The sequence below is a fragment of the Cervus canadensis genome, chromosome 8 (assembly GCF_019320065.1).
Source record: "Cervus canadensis isolate Bull #8, Minnesota chromosome 8, ASM1932006v1, whole genome shotgun sequence".
Taxonomy (NCBI): Eukaryota; Metazoa; Chordata; class Mammalia; order Artiodactyla; family Cervidae; genus Cervus; species Cervus canadensis.
This window is the reverse complement of record NC_057393.1, coordinates 44,505,262-44,530,478: the sequence shown is the minus strand read 5'-3', so window position 1 is coordinate 44,530,478 and position 25,217 is coordinate 44,505,262. Positions and strand designations below refer to the sequence as shown.

Below are 25,217 nucleotides of genomic sequence, written 5' to 3'. Positions count from 1 at the left end.
TTAGTCTCAGTGAAATGTGAACAATAAGTAGAAACACTTTGATTAGGGGGCAAAACAACTTCAAAATAGTATGTATTATGCTGTTGGTAGTTTTCTCTGTATCAGCTCATAAACAATTCTCTAAGAAAAAATTTAAAAAATCAATTTAGAAGCTTACACTATTTGATCTACTAGTATTTTATCATTGGTTGAGTACAATTATTGTTACATAATTCTAAAAATAGTGATTCCATTAAATAATTCTAAAAAGTATGTGATAATTAAATAAGGGCTATTGGAGCCAAGAAGAAGAAAGATTATGATTACCCCGAGGAAACATAACACAATTATACCCTTTGGCTAAATTTTCCTTGAAGAATTTCAGAGAAGTCATTTTAATCCATTCTTGTGCATATTTGTCGGTCATACCAAAAGCAAAACTGATAAGAATCTCATTATGTCACTTTTCTTAAACTGCTTTTGCTAAAATATGGGTGTAGCTGTTTTGCATGATTTATAGTATTCAGAGAGATACACACATCTAAAACAAACAATACATCTCTTAATGAAGAAGAGACACTTTTGAAGTATGCTTCAAAGTAACTATTGAATGGAATTTAACTTTATCATCAACCCCTTCCCACCCCACAGATGCATATTATAATCACCTAGAGATGCCACACAGATTTCAAAATATAATGTTATAGCCTACTTAGAAATGCTGTCCATAGAGAAAATTCAAGTAATTCTGTTTCAAGGCTTTGGTGTATTATAAGTAAGTTGTAGAGTTAGACTATTAAGTTTTTTAAAAAGTGCTTATGAACACGAGCATAAGTCTGTTTTAAGTCCCTAGGGGGTTGACATGGTGGCTCAGTTGGTAAAGAGCCAACTTTACCTGTAATGCAGGAGACCCAAGTTCAATCCCAGGTGGGGAAGAACCCCTGGAGAAGGAAATGGCAGCCCACTCCAAAATTCTTGCCTGGAGAATCCATGGACAGAGGAGCCTGGTGGGCTACAGTCCATGGGGTCACAAAGAGTTGGACACAACTGAGTGACTAACACTTTCTTTCACTTTCAGGTTGACATGCATAAAAGAAAATAGACATTTTTTTTTTAAATTTCATTAACTGAGGACTTGATAGTATGGCAATTACGATACTAGATGATGTAGATATGAACATGAAGGAGAAATGGTCTAGGTTGGGCAGGAATACAGTCTATGGATAGAAATGTCAAAAGATACATTAAAATACATGGTTTAAAAAAAAAAACACCATGGTTTTAAATACTACAATGTATGAACCTCATATCATGTGATCTTATGGGAGGAGAGAACTAAAGATATCTATGAAATTGCTTAGAAAGAGCTATTTTAGCAGAAAGACTATAGTTTTCAAGTATAAAATGGGATAAAAATGATTTGGATAATGCAGCATGTGAAAAGTCCGAAGTGTTAAATTTAAAGATAATTATAATATAATTTCATTACTTTGTTTATTGCGTCTTGCCGTGCAGTTTTGTAAAGCCATTAAATTTATAGCTGTTTTCCCTTACTCATACTTTATTATGAGCCACAGATAGAAAAGATATGCCCACTCTCACATTAGAATAGAATCCATCCACATTTTCATCTATTACTAGCACTTCTGTTGCTTTATTGATTATTGTACATAAGTACCTTCTCCATTTGTGGTTTACTTTAGTATACTGTATGAAAAATAGATAAATTTTTATCATTTTCTGTATGACTCTCCTATTAGGTAAATGCTCCTAACCAAAAATCTATTTTCCCCTAATTTTGCAGATGATTCCTTTATCATATACTTAATTTTCATGTGCAATTTTGACTATTTCTGAATTTTTAAGCTTATTTAACTGGCATCATTTTTCTCCCCTTACATAAGCCCAGGAAAATTTTCTTTCTTGTTGAAGCAGAGGACTATAGCAATTGACACATTTTTGAATATAATTTACATCTTTAAACCTGGATTTGAATACAAGCTCTGTCTGACATTGTCTCTTTGACCTTGGACAGATTACTTAATATTGCAAATCTCCTAAGTCTTCCTGGGTACAATGAGAACAATTTACAGTGGTATTGATGATTACTTATATAAAACATTTAAGGGCTTCCCTGGTGGGTTAGATGGTAAAGAATCAGCTTGCAATGTAGGAGACCCAGGTTTGATCCCTGGCTTGGGAAGATCCCTTGGAGAAGGGAATGGCTACCCACTCCAGTGTTCTTGCCTGGGAAATTCCATGTACAGAGGGACATGCTGGGCTACGGTCCATGGGGCTGCAAAGAGTTGGACATGACTGAGCAACTAACAAACACAAATAAATCACTTAGCACAATGTAGGATTCAATAATTGGCAGTCATGTTATATTTTATTCTTATTATTATCATTAAGCCAAATGCATACATTCCAGTTATATGATTTGACTTCCACTTTGTCTTCATTTTGAGAAAAAGAATGTTGTACTATACAAAGAAAGATGATACAATTTAAGAAAAATTCAGTTCACTGGAATGGCTGAATTTTAGAAATATCCTCTCTAGTCACTAAAGTAAATCAAAATATTTTATTTAACATTTTAATGTTTTTATTTAAAGTGATTGATATAATTAGATGAATACTTATTTTAAGAAAAATGTTTGTCCTGCTGTAACAGAATATTCTCATTTTAATATTTAAGCAACTTGATATTTGGTACAAATTACTAGTCATCTTTTGCTATATGTTGAAAGACCATGCAGGTTATAATTAAGATGTATGTACCATTAAATTACAATTTTATAATTTAAAATTTATTATCAATGAACTTAATATCTCTTTTATGTAATGAAGCTTCAAATTAATTAAAGATTTCACTTAATAAAAGATATTTGGAAAATCATCCAAACAAGAAGTAATGCCATCCTCTTATTCATAAAGTAATTAGAGATAAATCACATTTTCATCTGCTTTCCCTAGACTGCATAATTTTGAAACTTAATTTACTAATGGTTTTGTGAATTTGTTCCTCAGTTAATGAAAAGAAATAGATAAAGCAGATACACATATTACTTATTGTTCTCAATTATGTGCTGAAATGTCAATGTCTTTCAGGGACTCCTGAGGATTACCCAAGATTTTTTCATATGCATCCTAGGACTGCAGAGCTTAATCTCCTGGAAGCAGTAAATAGAGACTTTCACCAGAAGTTTGATTTGGTTATTAAGGTAAATTTAACTAATTGCTTAATGTTTTGTGTTTATAAATATAACTAATGTTCTAATGTTCTTGTGTTTTTTAACAAATTCTGTAGAGACAACTGTAGAGGCTTTTATACTATAAAAATGAAAATTAATTTGAACTGCAATTAGCCAATTTTTCTTTAAAATGGTGAAGAGCAACAGATAGAATAAATACATGGTGGTGCTTTTCTTTAACATAACTTTATATATTAAACTGCTATTCAAACACTGAATATTTTTATATGTAATAAATACCCTGATCAAAGGTATATGATTTACATACTATAACTTATCACATCTTCTAATATTTAGTTTAGGTTTTGGTTTTTGGTTTTTGTCTGTTTGTTTCGCCAAGTGGATTTAGCTTTTGACCACAAAAGCTTAACCAATGAATATATATTAAAAGTACCTGGATTTATATATACATATTATTTTATTTTAATGGGGGCTTCCCTGGCAACTCAGATGGTAAAGAATCAGGCTGCAATGCAAGAGACCTGGGTTCAATCCCTGGGTTGGGAAGATCCCCTAGAGAAGGGAATGGCGACCCACTGCAGTAGTCTTGCCTGGAGAATTCCATGGACAGAGGAGCTTGGTACAGTACAGTCTGTGTGGTGGTAAAGAGTTGGACACAACTGAACGACAATGTGTTATGCTTTATCTTGTTTGTCCAGAAATTATTTTAATATATATCTCATTATTTCTTTAATTTGAATGAGGATCCTAGACCACAAAAATTTTCAAAGCTAAGGGAATCTGTTTGGTTTACAGTTTTGGTTTAATATCTACTATATTGTAATAAAATCTTTAAAAAGGTACTGTGGAAACCCACATGATGTGTTAGTTAATTTTTAAAGACTTTGCTGAGAAGGTAATATTTGAGCTGCCTAACAAAGGAAGAATATGAATTTACCAAGTAGTGATAGGGGCTGGGAGAAGAGCATTCTAAGTAAAAGAACAAATATAAGCAAGGACACACAGTAAATCTAGTATGTGTTGTCTGACTTTTTCATGGCTACACATACAAAAAATAGATATGCAGCCCTGTGACATTAAAAATGTTTTTAAAGTGTTAAAAGAAAGTAAGGTAAGGAAGCTTACTGAGCTTGTGTGTCATAGATGTTTTATGTATATTTTTCATTGATTTGTAGTCACAACCTTAGTATTTTGCTAATTGGTACAAATATGAAAACTAAAGGTCAAATGGCAAGTGACTGAATCAGAATTACATCAATAATAAGCAGCAGGATTGAAATTCAAATTTAAGCTTATCTAAGCTAAAGCCATACTTATTTTACTTCACTAAAATGCAGCTGCTTAGAAATGGTTGTCTGGGTTTAATTATCTGTGAGTGCAACTGCAAACAGTAATACAGAGATACATTTGATTTTAGCTCAAATTAGGACATATTTTGTTGGCCCAATTATATTATACACTCCAGATTCTGTATTTGTTTAGTGTTTCTTTGTCCGTGAAGAACGTGTATCTAGAAGGGGGAGAAATCATATAAGCTGATAAATCAAATATAATACATCAACTGCCAACAGGAAGGAAATGTAAAACTCACTAACAAAGCACAGATTAAGGACATTTAAATTAATCTGGGGACTCAGGGAAGATTTTCTGGAGATTACCCCAAGCTAAGTTTTGCTGTATTGGACAGATTTGGCTAATGAATAAAACCGGGAAATGTGTTTGAACATAAGGAAGAACAGAAGTGAAATCTTGGAGGCATGACATACCAGGCTACAAGCAGTTAACAGGGAATGAGGTATAGAGCAAGACCATGGAGAGAACCTTATGTTCAACTGCAATTTCCTTAGATTTCATTCAGTAGGAGTTTGGGAGTCATTCAACAAAGAAAGACTTCTTTTACCATTTGTGTGAAATAGTCATGGATGAGATTCACCTTGCACAATTTTATTTTAATTATCACTGGACTATGTAAAACTACAAAATGTGTTTCCCTTGTCTCCTCTGGATCTACCTGGAGCCCTGTGGAGCTGTACTCTGTGGGAGTTAAGAAATTTGACAAAGCACTGTTTCCAAACTGCCTCACTTGAAACCTGAAATCAATTATTTTTCTTTATTATCAAAGTCAGTTGTCCTGGTGTACCCAGGTATAGTGAAATTCAGTCCATCAATTATAGAAACAAAATCAATTGGAACAGACCACAGATAATTTTTTTATGTTTTAATAACATTTTATATTATTAATGGAAATTTCTACAGATATTATTAGATTCAAATTATTGTTCTGTGTGCAACCAAGGAGATAATAAGCAAAGGTATCAATCTGTAAGAATAATAATATGCCACCTGCTTGAATAATAGCTGAGTATTGTGTCTTTGTATAAAGATCCATTGAAATGCTACAATTTGGTAGTTCTCTGTAGTAAGTCTTTCAATTTCTTCCCTTTTTCTTATTTTAATAATGCTTCATTTTTCATTGGTCATAAATATTTTTATTGGACTTGATCCCAATTTCTGTTTTTGAGGCTAAAGAAAAATAAAATGAAATCTCCTCTTCTAGATTTTTAAGAAGAATTCTACTTTAAAAAGCTGTATGCACATTTAACAGCCAGTAAATGTCACAAATAAGAGATTTGTCATCTTCATTTTATCTATTTCTGCCAATGACTTATTCAGTATAGTGGTAAATAACAGTGATAGGTGAAACTAGGAAGAAAAGATGGAGTATTTCACCAACTATAAAATATTAAAAGATTAAAACACATCTAATTCAAAGAGACAAAGATGCTTCTTTCCAAAATGAACATCCTATTTCAAAGTTTACATAACTCCAATAATTTACGTATGCTTTAAAATAAAATACACATTTCAAACAAGAATCATAGCCAGTCCTGGATTTTCCCAGGACAGTTCATATTTATGCCTATTGTTCGTGTATAATTATTCATAACACTTCTTTCATCTTCAGAAGTGTCCCAGTTTGGATGAAAGGTTATGTGATCACCATTGTTATACAACAAAAAAAACAACTATGCAATAGAAACATGAAAACACATTTTAGATTCTAGATGAAAATGAATTAATTCTTGCATGGAGTGTCTTAGCAAAATCCAGAGCATTCAGTTTCACTTTATAAATGCAGTGTTTTTTAAAAAATATTAAATATATTTATATTTTTATACTTCATATATTTATACTCTGGGCATCTGCGGATCAAATGAATAAATTATTAATAATTCACTGTCTCTCAGTTTTTCAAACATAATTTGAATTAAATCTTTTTAATTAACATCTAATAACAAGGGTCATGATGCTACCACAAATATCATTGTATCATGGCCCTTCTGATTTTCATATTGTTGTTCATTGACCAGCTTATACTGCATAGCAGGCTGACCTTTAACTTCCTCTCTCTCCACATAATGGGCACGGTTAACACTAAGCTCTCATCAGTCACCATGTATATTTTCTGTGCCAACCATACTAAGCTACTTGCACTGTCCTAAATTCCTCATGTTCTTTCTAACTTCCAGGAATTTGCTGTTCTTCCTAAGTCATTTCTCTCTCTCTTTAAAAATCAACAGTCTAATTCACATTGATAACTCATTAATAACTCATTGATGCTTCAGATGCTAAAAAGACAGTCAGTCCCTCTAGAAAGGCATGGCCTCTGATTGGAAATCCCTCCATGTGGTAGCTTTGATCAGTCTATACAAGATTTGCCTGTTTATTTTCTCTTGAACTTTATAGGAGGAGGGCAAAACTTTATAGGAGGGAGAGGGTATTAAATAATATATTTCCTCAACATTGTAGCCCAAGGCATACCCCTATCCATGTACAGCATATAGAAAGTGCTCAATAAATATTTCTTATAATGGTTTTCTCCCTGGTACATAAATAATTTAAGGCTGCTGGATATGGGTACTGCATCTTCACTGCATTTAAATACATACATTTGAAAGTGTATGTATTTGACAGATTTTATCCTGTCTCTGTCCAGAATAGAAATGCAATGAACTTCTCCAATAAATTAAATCCTGGGGGGTGGGGGGCAGGGAGCTATATCTGTATTAAGACAGTTTGGTGGCTCAGATCGTAAAGAATCTGCTTGAAATGTGGGATACTTGGGTTTGGTTCCTGGGTTGGGAAGATCCTCTGGAAAAGGGCATGGCTACCCACTCCAGTATTCTTGCCTGGAGAATCCCATGCACAGAGGAGCCTGGCAGGCTACACTCCATGGGTTTGCTGAGTCAGACATGACTGAGTGACTAACACTTAAAAGATATTTATAACTGTACTTAAATAAACAAACAATCCTCCTTCTAAAAATATTATACATATATATATATATTACACAGATACATACAGAAAATGAGCCACAGAATTGAAACTGATAAGCTTAAGTAGTAGAATTAATGTGCTAGTTCTCCTGGTGAGTTACATTGCTTTAGTAATTTGAGAGTCAAGGGAAGTAGCATGCAAGAGATGACTAGGTCTAAAAGAACAGCCACTACAACTCTTGATCCTGCTCATGAATGTCTAATAATACAACTCTAGAAAATATTTGGCCTCTATTTGAATAATGATATCGATTATACTTTACTTCACAGGAGTTCAATGGGAAGTTAGGATTCACTGTCTTTAAGCCATATGACATTTGCTAGTTTTTCAGTTTGCTAAATCCTTTTGAGTGCTCATTAGGGGCCTGATATTTTGCTTGGCATTGAGGAGATAGAAATGTATGAAAGCACTGCCTCAAGGAAGTCACAAGTATGAAAATTATGCTTTTAGACGTATTTCCCTTCTGATTTCTACATCCATATGTCCAATTACTGGCTGGATAACTGCCCCGAGTGTTTTGTAGTTGAATCAAATTAAGAATGTGGTAAACTGCCTGTCCTTTTGAAACCTCATCTTCTCTCTTTCAATTAATAATATGACAATCAACCCGTCACCCAAGCTAGGAGTTCACAGTACTTCTGAGACACCAGATCCCACATGGACCTATCCAGTCACTTTTCAAGTCCTATCCAAAATTTCTCTTAAATGTCTCCCCAACTTTCCATGCCCCCTGCAGTTCTCTGCATTTCATCCTCATGGCCCATAGTCTCACACAAGTGATCTCTAATGTTTTAGTCTCTTTTTCATGCATCCTGCCTATCTCCCCATATTGCCAATAGGTACTGCTAAAGTAAAAATTAGATCAGGCTGCTCCATATTGCCTTCAAGCCAATTGAAACATTGCCTACTACATGAATTTCCAACAGAAAAACTTTGTTGTTTTTAAAGATCAGGTATTAGAGGCAGACAGAGTATGAAGTCACAGATCATTAGTCATCACTTCTCAAAATCAAAAGGATGATACTCCCATGAACATGAGAGACCTACCAAAATTCATTAAATCTGTTACAGAGATTGTGAAATATAAGTTGCTATCTTTCTGCTATGGTGTATGTATTGTCAGTTTATCAAAAGAGAGATAGAAATTAAGAGGAGAGAAGAAAGCCTTAGATGCTATCTTTGGGAAAGATTGAATAGGGACTTTCAATGAGCCAGGATTATGAAAAGAAAAAAAAAAAAAATCAGAGCTGATGTCCAGCCATAAGGAAAAAAGACAAATTCTATAAATGACATACTTTCATAATTCTGGAAATATTCTAGCTATACATGCCACTCCCTATTTTTACAGATTCCTGTTGAACGAATAAAATACACACATAGCCTACATCTTAGTTTAACAGTTAAGTGAAAAGTAAGCTCGCTTTCTCTGCCCAATAGCAAAATCTGTAATGTAAGGAAGTTTAAGGCCATTAAGAGTGAAAGTCCTATATACATTTTAGGAAACTTACCCCAAAGAAATTTCAAGTATTAGTTCTTATCAGTAATGAAATAGCAACCCCTCCATGGATGTCTCTAGGAATAATACACTTTCAGAAATCCACTGACATATTTGATACATTTGCCAGATATTGATCTTTAAATTTTATGTTCTACTTTTTTCAATCTAGTAGATTATCACATAACACACTATTTTTGCTTCCTAATAAAGAACACAGTATCCTTTTATTTACTACTGGTTGTTCACATTTCTAAAAGTTCTAAGTACTAAACTAAATCAATTAACTATTATATCAATTATGAAAATCACCACAAGGAAAGAGTATATGATGTTCTCTTTGTCACATTGTTATTCATTCAGCTGGGTAGGTTAGAACAGAAACAGAATATTGCTTTTGAAGATAGTGGCTGTCCAAATGTTCAAGCTGACAAAAGACACACAGAGGTTATATTTCACTTGGCCTTTTTCTTTCTTCAGAAGGTGACCTGCAACTGCTTGGAAAAAGAAAAGCAATTTATCCATTCTCGTCACAGTCCCTTGAATTTGGCAAGGCCCTCTTGTCTGCAAAGGTCACCGAGTACAACAGCAAGTCTAAATATTGTAAAAATGTTCACATGAAAGCCGCTTTCTGAGCAGTCCTTTCCATATCTCCCCACGACACAGCCCTTCACACACAGAAACTACCTTAACCCTCCTACATGGTAATCCACAAGTAACCTTTCCTCATAGTTGTCAGTTGCTGTGTAGAAAATGAAACTAAAAAGGTATATCTAAAAACTTGAAAGCTAAACAATTTTTCTCACTAGTTTTTTTTTTTTGTCTTTTTTTTTTTCCCCTTAATAATGGACTAGTACATATAAGAAACTCTCACTCATTACTTTCTAGATTCTGAGAAATAACCCACATAGAGATAGATGTTTTGATATTGATGACTTTTAAAAATTCAAATATTCCAGATGGTCTATTCCAGTCAACCGCTTCACAGAAACACCTTAGGAGAGGTTTCTCCTAGTGGAGAGAATAGTCTGTGGGAATGAAATCAGAATGCAGCCTAGACTTTCACTAAATGGGGAAGCGGAATGCAGGGCAGAATAAGGGGAATACAGCATGAGTTAGAAGCACTCCAGAAAAATGTTACTACACAATGATGATCATAATTTTGTCTCTGCCTGGCCTTGCTATTTATGGCCAAGATGATTCTCATGTTCAGCTATCAGCCAAATAGTGTGATATATTTGTGCTTAGTGGGAGTTTTCTGAATCTGTTATCTTCCCAAGAGCAACTGGGTTTTTTTCTTTAAATCATTCAAAATTGCTTTAGTCATTCTAGTGTCAGTTTATATCTCAAAATCTAAGCAAAGGGAAAGATTTTTTATTACTGAAAGTTATACAGAAGCTCCAAGAATTTGTGTTTTCATTGCGATAAATCATAAACACAGTGGGCAAATTCTCACATCAAATGAAGATAAAATATACCTCACTTTAAAAATATTTTCTAGATGGAAAATGTGTCAATATGATTTTGTTGTCATATTATAAACTCCTCTGGGAGTGTGTTATTCACAGTCTTCCTGGTAAAGATATCTTTTTTCTTTTTTGTCAAATAGGAAATGTATTTATTTCCAAACAGGAATGCACTCCTTTACTATATTTGTGACATTACAAACAAATCAGTCATATAATGTACAGAACAACACTTTGTGTTTTATCTGATAACATATTTCATGGTTTTGTAAGTTCTCAAATATTTTTAATAATTGTTATAAATAGGCTCTTTTTATGTAATACAGTATTCTATATTTCAATTCTGTAATTTTTAGAGTAGTGAAGTCTAAATAAAAGTAATTTCTTAGGTTTTAAAGCAATATAATTGCATAAGAAAGGCCAAGAAGCAACAGTATGCACTTATTTTTAACTATTAATTAGTTGGCAATATTAATATGATCTTTGATCCAAGGGCTTCTCAGGTGGTGCTAGTGGTAAAGAGTCCACTTGCCAATGAGGAGACGTAAGAGATACGGGTTCAATTCCTGGGTCAGGAAGATCCCCTGGAGGAGGTCATGGCAACCTACTGCAATATTCTTACCTGGAGAATCCCACCAACAGAGGAGCCTGGCACACTACAGTCCATAGTGTTGCAGAGTCAGACACAACTGAAGTAACTTAGCAAGCATGCATACTAGAGATCATGGAATTTTACCTTGCTTGCCACCAACCAGCAGGGAAAATCGTTATTCTGCATTCTCAGTCCTCTGGTTCAGGGAGCTAGGAGGTTATCAATGTTTGCTTCTTTTGATAATGAAAATTAGGTAGCTTGCATCTCTTAATGGTTTGCTCTTCAAAGTAACTAAATACTATTTTTTATACTTCTGTTTTGGCTTTAGTTTTACTTTGGTTTTAATTACTGAAAATGGGACTCATGCCCAGAAATTTGCCAAGTAAAACTTAGCTTTTAAATACAATGTTTAACCTGTAACTACAGGCTTTGTAGATATAAATAAGGTTATCTTATGGGATTAGGTGATTTTTTAAATACTACCATACCCTGCTTTTTCATGCCTCTCATCTCATTCACTAGCAACTACAGAGGGGCAGACTATGTCAGACTTCTGAGAATTCCTATTTTTTTTTTATATAGAAGAAGAGATGATTGGATGAAAGGTTTCATGCATGAGCCCTCTAAAGAGAAAAGCATAATAGTATTAAGTGACATATTTTAACTGTAATTCTATCTGGAGTATCTATTAATTTTCTCTCCTTCCATTAATCTTACATTTGGATATTCATTTACATTATCTAAATTAAGAGAATCATGTGGTGAATGTTCCTGCATAGCCTCTCATAAATCAGGAGACCTGAGTCTGGGCCCTACTCTGTATGGGACTTAGATGTGGTGTGACCTTTAACATAAAACTAACCTTTTTGTTTTTTCATCAACATAAAAGTATATGTTTTCAATTTAGAGCAGCAAAATAATATAGAGATTAAGAATGTGGACTTTGGAGACAGAAACCTAGTTGGCACATCTGAAATACCCCAAAGAGGGCAAAATATATAGTAGCAATCCAAAGATAGTAGTCATATTAACAGCAAACTAAACTTAGAGAGATAATAGAAAGAGTCTTTACACGTTATTTTTAAAGATATGGGGAAATCAATTGTCTCCAGAGATCTAATTTAGTTTTTTTTTCCTTTTTCTGTTGGATCATTTTGTTTCCATTATGCAAATAATACATGTTTTCCTGCCTTCACAGCTGGCAGTAAAAATTAGCAGCATATGAGTTGAATGTAAAATAAAATCTTTCATTATTATATAGTTTGCTTTTTCTTTTCCCCTCACCATCCATAAATTGTGTATGTGTATGAAATGTGTTACTTTTCATAGCATTACTAGTGTGTCCAGGATATAACATAATGACTTTCAGAACAATTAGAAACAAAATAAAGGGAGAGAGAAAATGTCTCTTCAAATGTCTTGTTCAAAAATGACTTCTGTGTATGAACTGTTCCTGCTTCAATCAGATTAAGGTCATTGGGTTGGAACCCCATATGGACCAATTAGTTTCCTACAGTGAAAGGTGATATTTTCTAGTCAGGGATTATACCTTTTACCCTGGTCAGCTGTGTCCAGAAAGCCTGCTCTAAGTCACAGGGGGGATTTCTAGACCATCCAAGTCTCAGCACAAATTAATCACAACAGCTGGATACAAAAAGAATTTATCCAGGCTGGTGGTGTCAGGAGCACATATGGTTATGAGAGAAGGATACAATGTTACATAAAAGGTTACACATTATTTCCAGTACTATTGTCTTTAATGCAGAGCAGGGACTCATAAACATTTTATGCCCAGAAGCATTCTGACAATCCACTCTCAGATGAAAATTTAAATACAGAAAATAAATTACATAATATTATAAAGGAAATCTAATATATTGAAATTGTTATGAAAATGGTAAAAAACAAAGAAATTTTTCTTCTAAATCAATCCTTTATATAAGATTAACAATGGGTTTATTAATTATCATAATTTCATTGTTAAAATTAGCATAAATGTGTTTCAAATATTTTTAATAATAATAATAATGTGAAGTGATTTTTCCTGGTGCAAACTCACTGATACTACCAACATCACTGTGATTTGTCACCTGCCCTCCAATGAATAAAATTGGTACATTACAAGAGAAAAAAGAGAAAATTATCTTCAATGGTAAGGATAAGAGTGAGGACAGAGAAGCCTGGCATGCTGAAGTCCTTGGAGTTGCAAAGAGGACACAACTGAGCGACTGAACAAAGACAAAAAGAGGCCTGATATTAAACAGAGATATGCATCAAACTGCTTATAAACTTTCATGGCCAAATGTCACTGTATCACATAGGAAAGCACTCTGAGATTTAAAAGAAAAGATTTAACTTTAACTCTTATTTGGTTTCAAAATACAACTACTGCAAAAACGGGGGGAACATATCAATAAAAATTATAACAGAATTTGAATCTATTTTGAAATATATATATAAAACACATCTCTTGGTATATATATGTCACTAAATTATGTCAATGATTACTTCTAAAGTTTGGAGAAGATTTTATAGAGGTCAGTTGTGGTAAAATTTTTCCTTATAAAATATGTGTATAGATGTATAGTAAGATGCTTAAAAACAAACAAAAAAAAAACCAAGGGATGTCAAGAGTTGATGTTAAAGGTTGATGTTTACCCATTTATAACATGTGTGTGGAGATTACCTAGGAAAATTTATTGGAACCATAAATTGTCATCAATTTCTTAAACTTAATAGAAGAAAAGTGAAAAAAATAAAAAAGTTCCCAATGCAGAAACATTTATTTTACCTGAATAACATATTTATGGTTAACTAATATTGAAATTTCTACTGCTACTAAAAGTAAATATTTTATTTAAATTGTCCCTGTCCTCTATAAGGGTTTTCTGAGGACTTTCCATGGGCAACAAATGTAGACTTAATCTATTAAGTTTATGTAGAATTTTGAATTATTTGGGGATTTAATTATTAGTGAGGAATAAGAAGACATGAAAAAGACAAAAATAAAAACAATAGTTTTTATGAGTTATGAATCTTTGTCTTTTATTTAAATATTTTATCAGCAATTCAGTTAATGTGTTCACTTTGTAGTTTTCTAACTATTTAAGTACTATTATTTCTCCTAGTAGTAAGCAATGACAGATAATGAAAGTTCATTGCAGTGATTTCTTTTTTCTTTTTGAAATATACACTGGGTTGGAGGACAGGAAAACAAAAACTGATGAAGCCTCTCTGGACTTCCATTTCCCCGTGTTTTCCAGTGGTTCTTTAACTTTAAAGTGGTTCTTTCTGTAATGATACCAATTAAAAAGAGAATCCTTATATATATAGTATGAAAAATGGCACTCTAAAAGGATTCTGTAACATGTGTTTTAATCTTTTTTTTTTAACTTTGTTTTAGGCTGAACAGGACAATGGTCATCCTCTTCCCGCTTTTGCCAGTCTACATATTGAAATACTGGATGAAAACAATCAGAGTCCGTATTTCACAATGTCCAGTTATCAAGGCTATATTCTGGAATCTGCTCCAGTGGGAGCAACTATTTCAGACAGTCTGAATTTGACCACCCCTCTAAGAATTGTAGCTCTGGACAAGGATATAGAAGATGTAAGTTAAACATGATTTTTGCTCTCATTTTGTTAACACGTCTCTTGGTATATGTATGCCAGTAGGAGGTATAATAAAGATATAATTGCATGAGTTATAGAACAGAGAAAAAAGTCAGCATAAATGAAAATCTTAGTGTTGTAATTCAATTCCCTATCAAGGTTATGAAAAAAAAAATACTGTTTGACTCAGCAACTGTTCTTTTTCAGTTTATAGATATTCAGTAGAAAGAAGGAAATGAATATTTCACTTGCAGTTTGCTGAAATACCAGAGCAATCTTTTTAATTAACATGTGTTGAAAACTACATTATTACTGATAGGGAAAAATAATGGCATTATACAATAAGAATAAAAAATCATGCAAGCAGCTCTGGGATGCGATTTGGGAGACTTTTCTGAGATTTATGTTACTAAAGAAAACACATTTGGGGCAGCTGACCCCCCCACACTTCCGCCAATGACTGTTGTGATGCTAACACTGTTCCACTCCATGCATCATTGTCCTCTGTTTTTCTGGTACTGACACTTGCTAAGGCAGTGGGAAATTATCCAAACTGAACAGATCAGAGTATTTTACCTCCTTAGCTACAGTGACTGCTACAAAGAATGGACAGAAAATCTTTACCAGTCCAATCTGAGTCCATCCAGGGATTGAAAGAAAAAAAAAAAAGAATTGGACTGTGGCTTCATGTATTAAAGTGGAAATGAATCTGAACTCTTTGTAGCCCAGTTTGCTGACATCATGGAGAAAGCTCATGGTCAGTGGGAGACAATGAAGTCTGACAGAGACACACAAAAAGGAGTCCTTCCAGAGTCCCCATTTTTTAGGTTACAATGTCCCCAGATTTACACTAATTCTTAAAGATTTTCCTTTTATTTTCTAACCTACCACATTATTTCCCAACATATCTTTCTTTTCTTTAACATACATTTCTGTCACTTGCGGCTTAAAAAATTCCAACTTAGCAATTTCTCCCATTTCAGTTCAGTTCAGTTCAGTCGCTCAGTCGTTTACGACTCTGTGACCCCATGAATCGCAGCACACCAGGCCTCCCTGTCCATCACCAACTCCCGGAGTTTACTCAAACTCATGTCCATCGAGTCGGTGATGCCATTCAACCATCTCATCCTCTATAGTCCCCTTCTCCTCCTGCCCCCAATTCCTCCCAGCATCAGGGTCTTTTCCAATGAGTCAACTCTTCTCATAAGGTGGCCAAAGTATTGGAGTTTCAGCCTCAGCAATCAGTCCTTCCAATGAACACCCAGGACAGAACACCCAGGACTGATCTCCTTTGGGATGGACTGGTTGGATCTCCTTGCAGTCCAAGGGACTGTCCCATTTCAATAGCATCCAATAAAACTTTGTGATGGTGGAAATATTCTATAGCTATGCTGCCCACCACAGTAGCTACTAACCCTGTGTTGCTATGGAGCATTGGAAATGTAACTAGACTGAAATGTAATTATAGCATTTTGTTTAATTTGAATTATTTTTAATGTGAATAACCACATGCTGCTAACTGGACAGCATAGCTCTAGAATGTCCCTAAAATCTCATAACATGGAGTTTTGTCAACAGTTTAGTAAATTACAAGAGTACTTCCAGATTTCTTTTCTCTTTCTGGAAAAAAATTGTAACCCTTAGCAATGTCTGTGACAACTCTTGCATGCACTCCACTTCTCAGTAAGTGTTTTATTTTACTTTTTATGTCTTTCTCCGCTTTCTTTATTCTCATCCTAGCTTTCTTGTCCTTCTCAATCTCCCTCATTTGTTGTTTTAACAATAGCTAACTCACATTGAGTTCTTAATACCCACCAGTGGTTGTTCAGTCGCTAAGTCATGTACAACTCTATGCCACCCCATGAACTGCACCATGCCAGGGCTCCCTGTCTTTCACCATCTGGAATTTCCCCAAGTTTATGTCCATTGAATCAGTGATGTCATCCAATCATCTACTCCTCTGTCTCCCTCTTCTCCTTCTGCCTTTGATCTTTCCCAACATCAGGATCTTTTCCACTGTCAGCTGTTCTCATCAGGTGGCCAAAGTATTGGAGCTTCAGCATCAGTGCTTTCAATGAATATTCAGGGTTGATTTCCTTTGGTATTGACTGATGTGATCTCCTTGCAGTCCAAGGGACTCTTGACTCTTTTCCAATATCACAGTTCAAAAGCATCAGTTCTTCTGTGTTCTGCCTTCTTCATGATTCAGCTCTCACATCTGCACATGACTACTGGAAAGACCGTAGCTTTAGCTATATGGACCTTTGTCAGCAAAATGATCTTTGTTTTTTAATAGATAGTCTAGGTTTGTCATAGCTTTCCTTCCAAGAGCAATTGTCTTCTAATTTCATGCCCACCATCACCATCTGCAGTGATTTTAGAGCCTAAGAAGAGAAAATGTCACTGCTTACACCTTTTCTCCTTCTATTTGCCATGAAGTGATGTGCCTGGATGCCATGATCTTAGTTTTTTAAACACTGAATTTTAAGCCAGATTTTTCACTCTTTTCTTTCACCCTCATCAAAAGGCTCTTTAGTTCCTCTGCCTCATGAAAGGGCAATACCTGCCAGACAATTTAATAAGTGCTTTATCTTGCATTAATTCCCTTAAATCTCACAGCAAACATGATAGTGCAATTTTACATATTGCAGAAGGGGAAATTAAAGCAATTTTAAATAATGCCTTTACTCTGATCACAGCGTTAGTAAATGGTGGAGTTAGACCTTGAGTCAAGGTCTATGGGAAAGAAAGTTACTGATTAAAATCAGTAGCCTTTTCGGTTTTATACATTCTGACTGTAGTCTGACTATGCTAACAGCTGTCAATGCTTTCAACTCTTCCTGTTAAAGTGCTTATACATACACAGTTTCACATCCCAGTTCAGAGAAGGTTTAGGGATCTCCTAAAGTTCAATGTGTTTCATGAGTCTCATGTCATTTAGTGAATACTCACTAGAAAATTCACAGAGCCAACTTAAGAAGTGTTATCCAGGCTAAGCTAACATATATTTTTTAGGCCTGGTGATGTCCCACAGCTTTTGGTGTGGATTTTTTTCCCCTTGTTTTCTTTTTATTTTGAATGCATAATCATTTTAAGCAGTGATAAGTCAGTTTGGAAACATAATAGTTTAAGACGCACTTTCATGAACACATGAACACACGTTAAATCCTGAAAAAATTGTAGCTTTAGTTTTTCCCTAAATAGCAAAATTTATGTGCTTGTAGTTTCTTGGTGTGTTTATATTATTTAATGGTTGGGTACTAAGCCCTATGCTTGCTTGCACATATTCTTTCCTGGATTGTCATTCACTTTAAAATTTAAAATGTTAAAGTTGAGTTAAAGGGACTTTGAAAAGGATAGAGGGATTTCAAGTTATTACTGAGTTAGGGTAGAGAGAGCTCCTGACTCTGAAACTTTTGGAAAACACTACTTAGAATTCTGCTCTGGAGACTTGCAAGTCAGTTAGCCTGCTAAATACTCTCGAATGTTTCCAAGGGTTGGGACAGCACATTGTAGTTCTTTAGAGTCTGTGCTCTGGAGTTATATAAACAGGCTTGACTCGTAGTTCCTCCGTGTGATAGCTGGTAAAATACTGTGAGCCTTATGTTCACTAGTTGCTGCCTTTTGTTCAAACACCAATGACCCAAAAAGATATCAATCACTACTACCTTGGCCAGCTCCTTCACTTGGAGCTGGCGATAATGCAGAGGGAGAGAAAATTTCCCTGAAATGAAGCCACGTACATGGAGAGAGACATAACTAATATGGTTCATAGAAATGTCAAATACTTAAACAATGTCTATCTGGTCATATTTATTATTTAGATCCATACTCTTAGGTCCACAGAATATTAAACATAGTTTAATCCCACTTCCTATACTATGTGAAATGTTCTATTAAAGTCCCTTCTTTAGAAATTGATTTTACACTTTATTGTTGCCGCTCCAGCTTGAAACGTAGGAGCTGTCTTTGATTTTTGTTTACTTGAGACAAAATACTAAATGAATATAAACAATTATTTTCATCTAAAATATTAGATGAAAAGATTTAACTTCTAGAGTGAATTCAATTACTTTTTAGAGGCAAATGTATCACCTCATGGGCTTCTCTGCTAGCTCAGCTGGTAAAGAATCTGCCTGCAATGCAGGAGACCCTGGTTCGATTCCTGGGTTGGGAAGATCTGCTGGAGAAGGGATAGGCTATCCACTTCAGTATTCCTGGGCTTCCTTGGTGGTTCAGATGGTAAAAAATCTGCCTGCAATGCAGGAGACCTGGCTTCCATCCCTAGGTTGGGAAGATCCCCTGGAGAAGGGAACAATTACCCTTCCAGTATTCTGGCCTGGAGAATTCCATGGAGAGTCAGACATGACTGAGTGACTTTCACTTTCACTTTGAGACAATTAAGAAATCTTTAAAATCTTCCTGTTTTGTCCTCTGAATATTTCCTGACTCTCTTTCTCTCCACTCTTACAACCTATTTGTCTTTTATTAAAATTGCCTCCTCATCCTCTTGCTTCTATTTTTTTTTAATTCTTACTCAGACCCATCTTTCACTCAGCTACTAAAGTTATTTATTCAAAGTTCAGGTCTGACTATATCAGACCTCTGTGTAGTATGCTTTCATGACTTTGCTGCATGAAGTTCTTTGCAGAAGAAATTTCAAGCTCATGTGCATGGCTCTCTGTTACTTGATATCTGAACATTTTCTAAAACTTCCATCTATTTACATTTAGCAAATATTTGTAGTTTCCTTTATTTATTTATTTTTAAAATTTTCATTTATTTATGGCTGCACTGGGTCTTACTTGCTGCCCTTGGGCTTTCTCTAGTTGCAGCAAGCAAGGGCTAGTCTCTAGTTGTGGTACATGAACGTCTCATTAAGGTGTGGGTTATCTTGCTGTGGGGCACAGGCTCTCAGGCATGCGGGCTTCAGAGGTTGCAACACGCAGGCTCAGAAATTTAGGCTCAAGGGCGGGATCTGTAGTTTTGGCGCACTGACTTAGTTGCCTCCTTACATGTGGGATCTTGCTGCACTAGGGATCAAACCTGTGTCCTCTGCATTAGCAGGTGGATTCTTAACCACTGGACCACTGAGGAAATACTGCTTGTAGTTTCTTGAGTTACACCAAACTGCTGTGTATCTAATTACCTCTTGTTTGTTACTTTCACTTTTTGGAAATCTTTCATCTTCCATTACACAAATTAGTTTGGATAACTTATGCTCAGTGTTTGGAATTTAGCTCAGACATCCTCTCATTTGGGATTTCCCAGGTAGCACTAGTGGTGAAGACCCTGCCTGCCAGTGCAGGAGACAAGAGATGTGGGTTTGACTCCTGGGTTGGGAAGATCCCCTGGAGGAGGGCGTTGCAACCCACTCCAATATTCTTGCCTGGAGAATCCCATGAACAGAAAAAGGCCTGGTGGGCTACAGTGCATAGGGTCGCCAAGAGTCAGACATGACTGAAGCAACTTAGCATGCACACATCCTCTCATTTAAGAATCTTTTCTAGATTATGATTCTCTGTTGAGTTGCATGTCTCTTTTTGATGAATTTCTCTGAAGTTCTATTTACATCATCGCATGTGTCTTTTCCCTCATTGAATTTAAATCCCTTGAGGATAGATCCTAAATCTTAATAACTTTTGTACCCTAAAAATCTTACACTGTTCCCAGAACTTAGTATGTTCTGTGAAGTGAAGTCACTCAGTCGTGTCCAATTCTTTGCGACCCCGTGGACTGTAGCCTATCAGGCTCCTCTGTCCATGGAATTTTCCAGGCAAGAGTACTGGAGTGGGTTGCCATTTCCCAAGGGAATGAACCCGGGTCTCCCGCATTGCAAGCAGATGCTTTACCATCTGATTCACCAGGGAAGCCCTAGTATGTTCTGCTGCTGCTGCTGCTAAGTCACATCAGTCGTGTCTGACTCTGTGCGACCCCATAGACATAAGCCCACCAGGCTCCCGTCCTTGGGATCCTCCAGGCAAGAATATTGGAGTGGGTTGCCATTTCCTTCTCCAGTGCATGAGAGTGAAAAGTGAAAGTGAAGTCGCTCAGTCATGTCCGACTCTTCGAGACCCCATGGACTTAGCCTGCCAGGCTCCTCCGTCCATGGGATTTCCCAGGCGAGAGTGCTGGAGCGGGGTGCCATTGCCTTCTCCACTAGTATGTTCTAGTAGTTGTTTAATGAGCTAGTAAGTCCAGGCATGAGTAAAGGAATGATAATATCTTGGTATATGTATCAACAATTCTAATGATGTTGAATTAACTGTTTCAGAGTATGGCTCATTCCATGGTTAGACAACTAATTCCTAGAAAACTATCACATTAAGTTGAAGCCAGCATTCTTGTAACTTGGCCATTATTCTTTATATCTTCCATTTGCCCGTACACAGTATACATCTTTAGACTAGTCAGTGATATGTTTGAAGATGAATTTACCTGCTTCTGAATCAGAGTTTTCCCTCAAGCCAAGTGTTCTTTGTTTCTCAGAAGTAAAATACATTTATTGTTAGGCTATTTTAAGATCTGTATTAACAAAAGAAAGCTTAAAGGCACTTTTAGTTTGCAGGCAAGAATTTTACTACATGGTAAATTCTAGCAATTTTTGAATGTCAATATTAGTGAAATTAATCAGCATAGGGATAAAGGATTTAAGAATAAAAACAAAGATGCATCACCTCATACAGGTATTGCCAAACAGAATGGAGATAAAGCATCAGCCATGAAGAGAAGTGGTCATTGCAGGAGCTGGTTTTCTTGAGCACAGCTATGCCACAGGGCAGATGCTAAGGAGACAGACTTAGGTCTGTTTTTCCAAAAATTAAGTTGTTTTATCTGTTCAATTCAGTAGAAAAAAAGACAAAATTTTAGGAACTAGTAGCAGAGATTGGTGGTTTGTAGTGTTAGCATGTAGATGTTGAGTCAGAAGGAATCTTAAGTCACATGAAAAGTAAAAAACATAGACAACAATATTTGTGCTAATGTTCCTTCTTATAGATATATAGATATCAACATATACATAGATGTGTAAATATATGTGTGTATGTAATATACATATGTAATATACATATGAATTACATTTATGATTCTTTTTAACCATTCTTACCCAATGTTTTATAATAGTCCAGAATATACATAGAGCGAGTACTGCACAAGAGGCATGTCTGGAACCCACCAGGTTTTCTTTGGCAGAACCACTGAAATTGCTCATTGAATTCTAGATATTAAAAAAACACAATAATAATCAATAGAGGTTATGCTTTAGCTTTCAGAAAAGCAGTGATCCATTTATTATCCCAAATCAATTTGCATCTCTATATAGTGCTACTGTTTCAAAATAAAGGTATCCCTGAAGTTTAATACATTACACTTTTAATGGTATAATGTGCATATATACTTTATAAATATTGCTATGCTATCATACATAGGTTATGATGTATCAAAATATTAGGGAAAAATACACCTTCAAAAAAGTTGTTAGTTTAGATGAACTGGAAAATGGTTTTTGTTTGTTTGTTTGGAGGTTTATTGGCTTTTTACTAGTTATACTTGTATGCCATATATATATTTGTGGTCATTTACATTTACATTTTTTCATTTAATGTTTAATTTGCATATAGGTTCTGCCGGGTGGTGTTCCTGTAGGTACTAGTTGTTAATTTTGTGTTTGTTTTTATGTTAATTGCTGTGATTCACTTCTTTGTTCTTTTTTGTTTCACTAAAAAAAAAAAAACTAGACAATTACTTCATTATAATTTATTAAAAATTATTAAGATATATATGCAATCTAAACTTATTTACATATTATTGGTAATAGTAGTATGAAATTGTGTAGAATTCAAACTGCATGTAAACTATTATTTTTTTTTAATTCATGAACTATTAACAATTCATCATATTCTTTCAAAGATCCTAATGTGAGGGTTGAACACTTTAAACAAGGTACTTCAGAAAACTACTGTCAACTAATTCAATTTGACAGATGAGATTAAATTTTTAGCATTTTCTTGCTATGCTTTATAATTTATATGTATGCACATAAGTATGCAGTTATGTATATATGTATATATATATATGTACATATACATCTCTGTGTTGTGTGTGCATATATATGAGGATGCATATTTTCTTGTGTGTGCATGAATTTGTTATATCATATTTTTAGTCTCATTGGAAACCCAAAATTAGTTTTAAATCCAATAAACTGTCATATTTGAACATATTTCTTCTATGTGGTGGGATTTTTAAATTTTACATTCGTGTGTTAGTTTACCTTTGTGTTTGTGTATGTGCTTACTTTTGCATTAATTTTATTTGTGCTGTGAATAAATATTGGAGTTTATTTTACCCTCCCAGAAAATAATACACAAATCAACAAACTAATATATTGTGCTTTTGCTATCTATGGCATGTATACTTTAGAGTAAAATAATATTACTGTTTATTGGGAAAAAGTTGTTGTCATAATCAGCCCTCTGTGTATATTTGGATCTAGAAAACTACTATTTACTTTAAATAAATTAATTGACACAAGGACTACATAAAATACACTGTCCCTATCAGAGTAATAAACCAGAGTATTCTCTTCCATTTACATTCGTTATACACCACACCTGAAACTAGTGTTATCATTACAAATGAATCTAAGGTGTTAAACTTTGAATGACAACTGGATGATTGTCAGCTAAATGCTCAGACATTAACCCATAGCATCTATGCATGCTTCATACATATATCAATTCTAAAAGGTTACTATTTTGAATATTAATTAGCTTCAAAAGTTATATTTTAACCAAAAATTCACTATGCAAGGCAGATTGGAATGAGCTGTAACATGCCATGTACAATGCTAACATTATGCATTATGTTATATGTATATATTTACATAAAACAGTCTGCAGTTCTGGGAAATGTTATTTTAGTATTCTAGCCAGTTATTATAAAAGGACTTGAAATAGAGACAATTAAATTATCAAAAATTCTTTAGTATTTCTTGTTATCAAATATGAGAGAGCCTGTTTATGAAGTCCTGGTATCTATATCATCTTCAAATGGGAAGCACTTGATGATGAAAATCTTGTTGTTTTTCATAAATACACAAAATAGTGTGATTTGTGACACAATCATACCACAGTCACACATACATGCACTAGTTTACAACCCAGCACTCATTACAGCATTGCATTATCACAGCACCTGACATAACAAATGCTTAAAATGTGGTGAGTATGTGAATGAATATATCTAACAAATTTACTAACAGAGGTTACTGTTGAAAGGAAGAAGAGACAGTGAGAGAGGATTGGTTATAAAGGAAATAGAGAATGACTGATGGATTTGAATGAAGAAAAAGAAGTAAACATTTGGCAATCTAATCATGTAGCAAAACTTGCCCTACTTAGATTACTCATAGTGTAAATATATGAGTTAAAGAAGCTATATTTGTAGGCATCATTGTTGGTACAGAGAACAGAAAAGACTATATGAATTTAAAAGTCTAGTTATTTTACCTTGATAGGTAAACACTAAAAAAAGAGCAGTTACTTATATTTATTGAGTTTTCTTTTAACTAAAAATGCAGGCTAACTAAAATTTGTGATCATTTAAAAATAATAATTGAATTTATTAAAATTGGCTCTAAAATATAATAAGAATCCCCAAAATGTGGTTTAAAGTATATTTTCATGTGTATTTCACAATTTACCTTTTAAAATAATTTAGCCTTTTATTAAATAACTTATTTGATTTAACCAAATACCCCAGCCATGCTTCCTATCCATGCTGAGCTGCTGAGATTATAATACTGAAATGAAAACAGTTGAAGTGTCCACTAGAATATAATGTCAGTGTGAAGCCTCTTGACTTTTTCCAACTCTTAAAAACTTTGATTATTTTATAATAAATGGATCAATGGAAAATTATTGTCTATAGCATTTTTTAATATTCCAAGATAAATATAGCACACTGACCTCATGTCAAAATTGTGGACAAGAAAGCTGCCATGATATGGCTAAGTAATGTCTCCTAATGAGATACTATAAATACATAACATGTCAGGTTCAAATGAAACTATTCACTCCAAGGTTATTTGAAATATACACATATTGAAACTTCAGGTAGATGTAAAGTGTCTGTGGGTCAAGTTATGCACACCTTTTAATATAGCAGCATGCATTTCAACTTTCTCACTTCTACATAGAAATTTTTTTTAAATGGGAGTTTCTAATTTTTTTTAATCAACAATATGTTGAACAATTCTGGACTGTCTACTCTGCCCTCAGCCTTTGATGATATCTGATAGAAAAGTAACCTGCGATTTTAAATCACATTTCACACCATAGTATTTTAAAAGTTGCCATAATTTATGAAACACCTTACCTCCCTGTATGTTCTTATTTTTTATAGCCTTCCTGATAGCCCACACTCTCTCAATAATCCCCTTTTGTTCACTGCACCTTCCTTTCTTATCCACCATGCAGACAGCAGTCCAAGCCTTCCCATTGTATGTCTTTGTTCTCTCT

At 34.4% G+C, this 25,217-nt stretch overlaps 1 protein-coding gene across 1 annotated transcript in view; it reads left to right on the top strand.

Moving 5' to 3' along the window:
* Nucleotides 1–25,217, top strand: part of PCDH15 (protocadherin related 15) — a 1,286,954-nt gene that overhangs the window by 926,115 nt on the left and 335,622 nt on the right. The window contains exons 12-13 of the mRNA XM_043476181.1: nucleotides 3,091–3,203; nucleotides 14,489–14,695. Coding sequence (XP_043332116.1) covers nucleotides 3,091–3,203; nucleotides 14,489–14,695 — 320 coding nt within the window. The remainder of the gene's footprint in view (nucleotides 1–3,090; nucleotides 3,204–14,488; nucleotides 14,696–25,217) is intronic.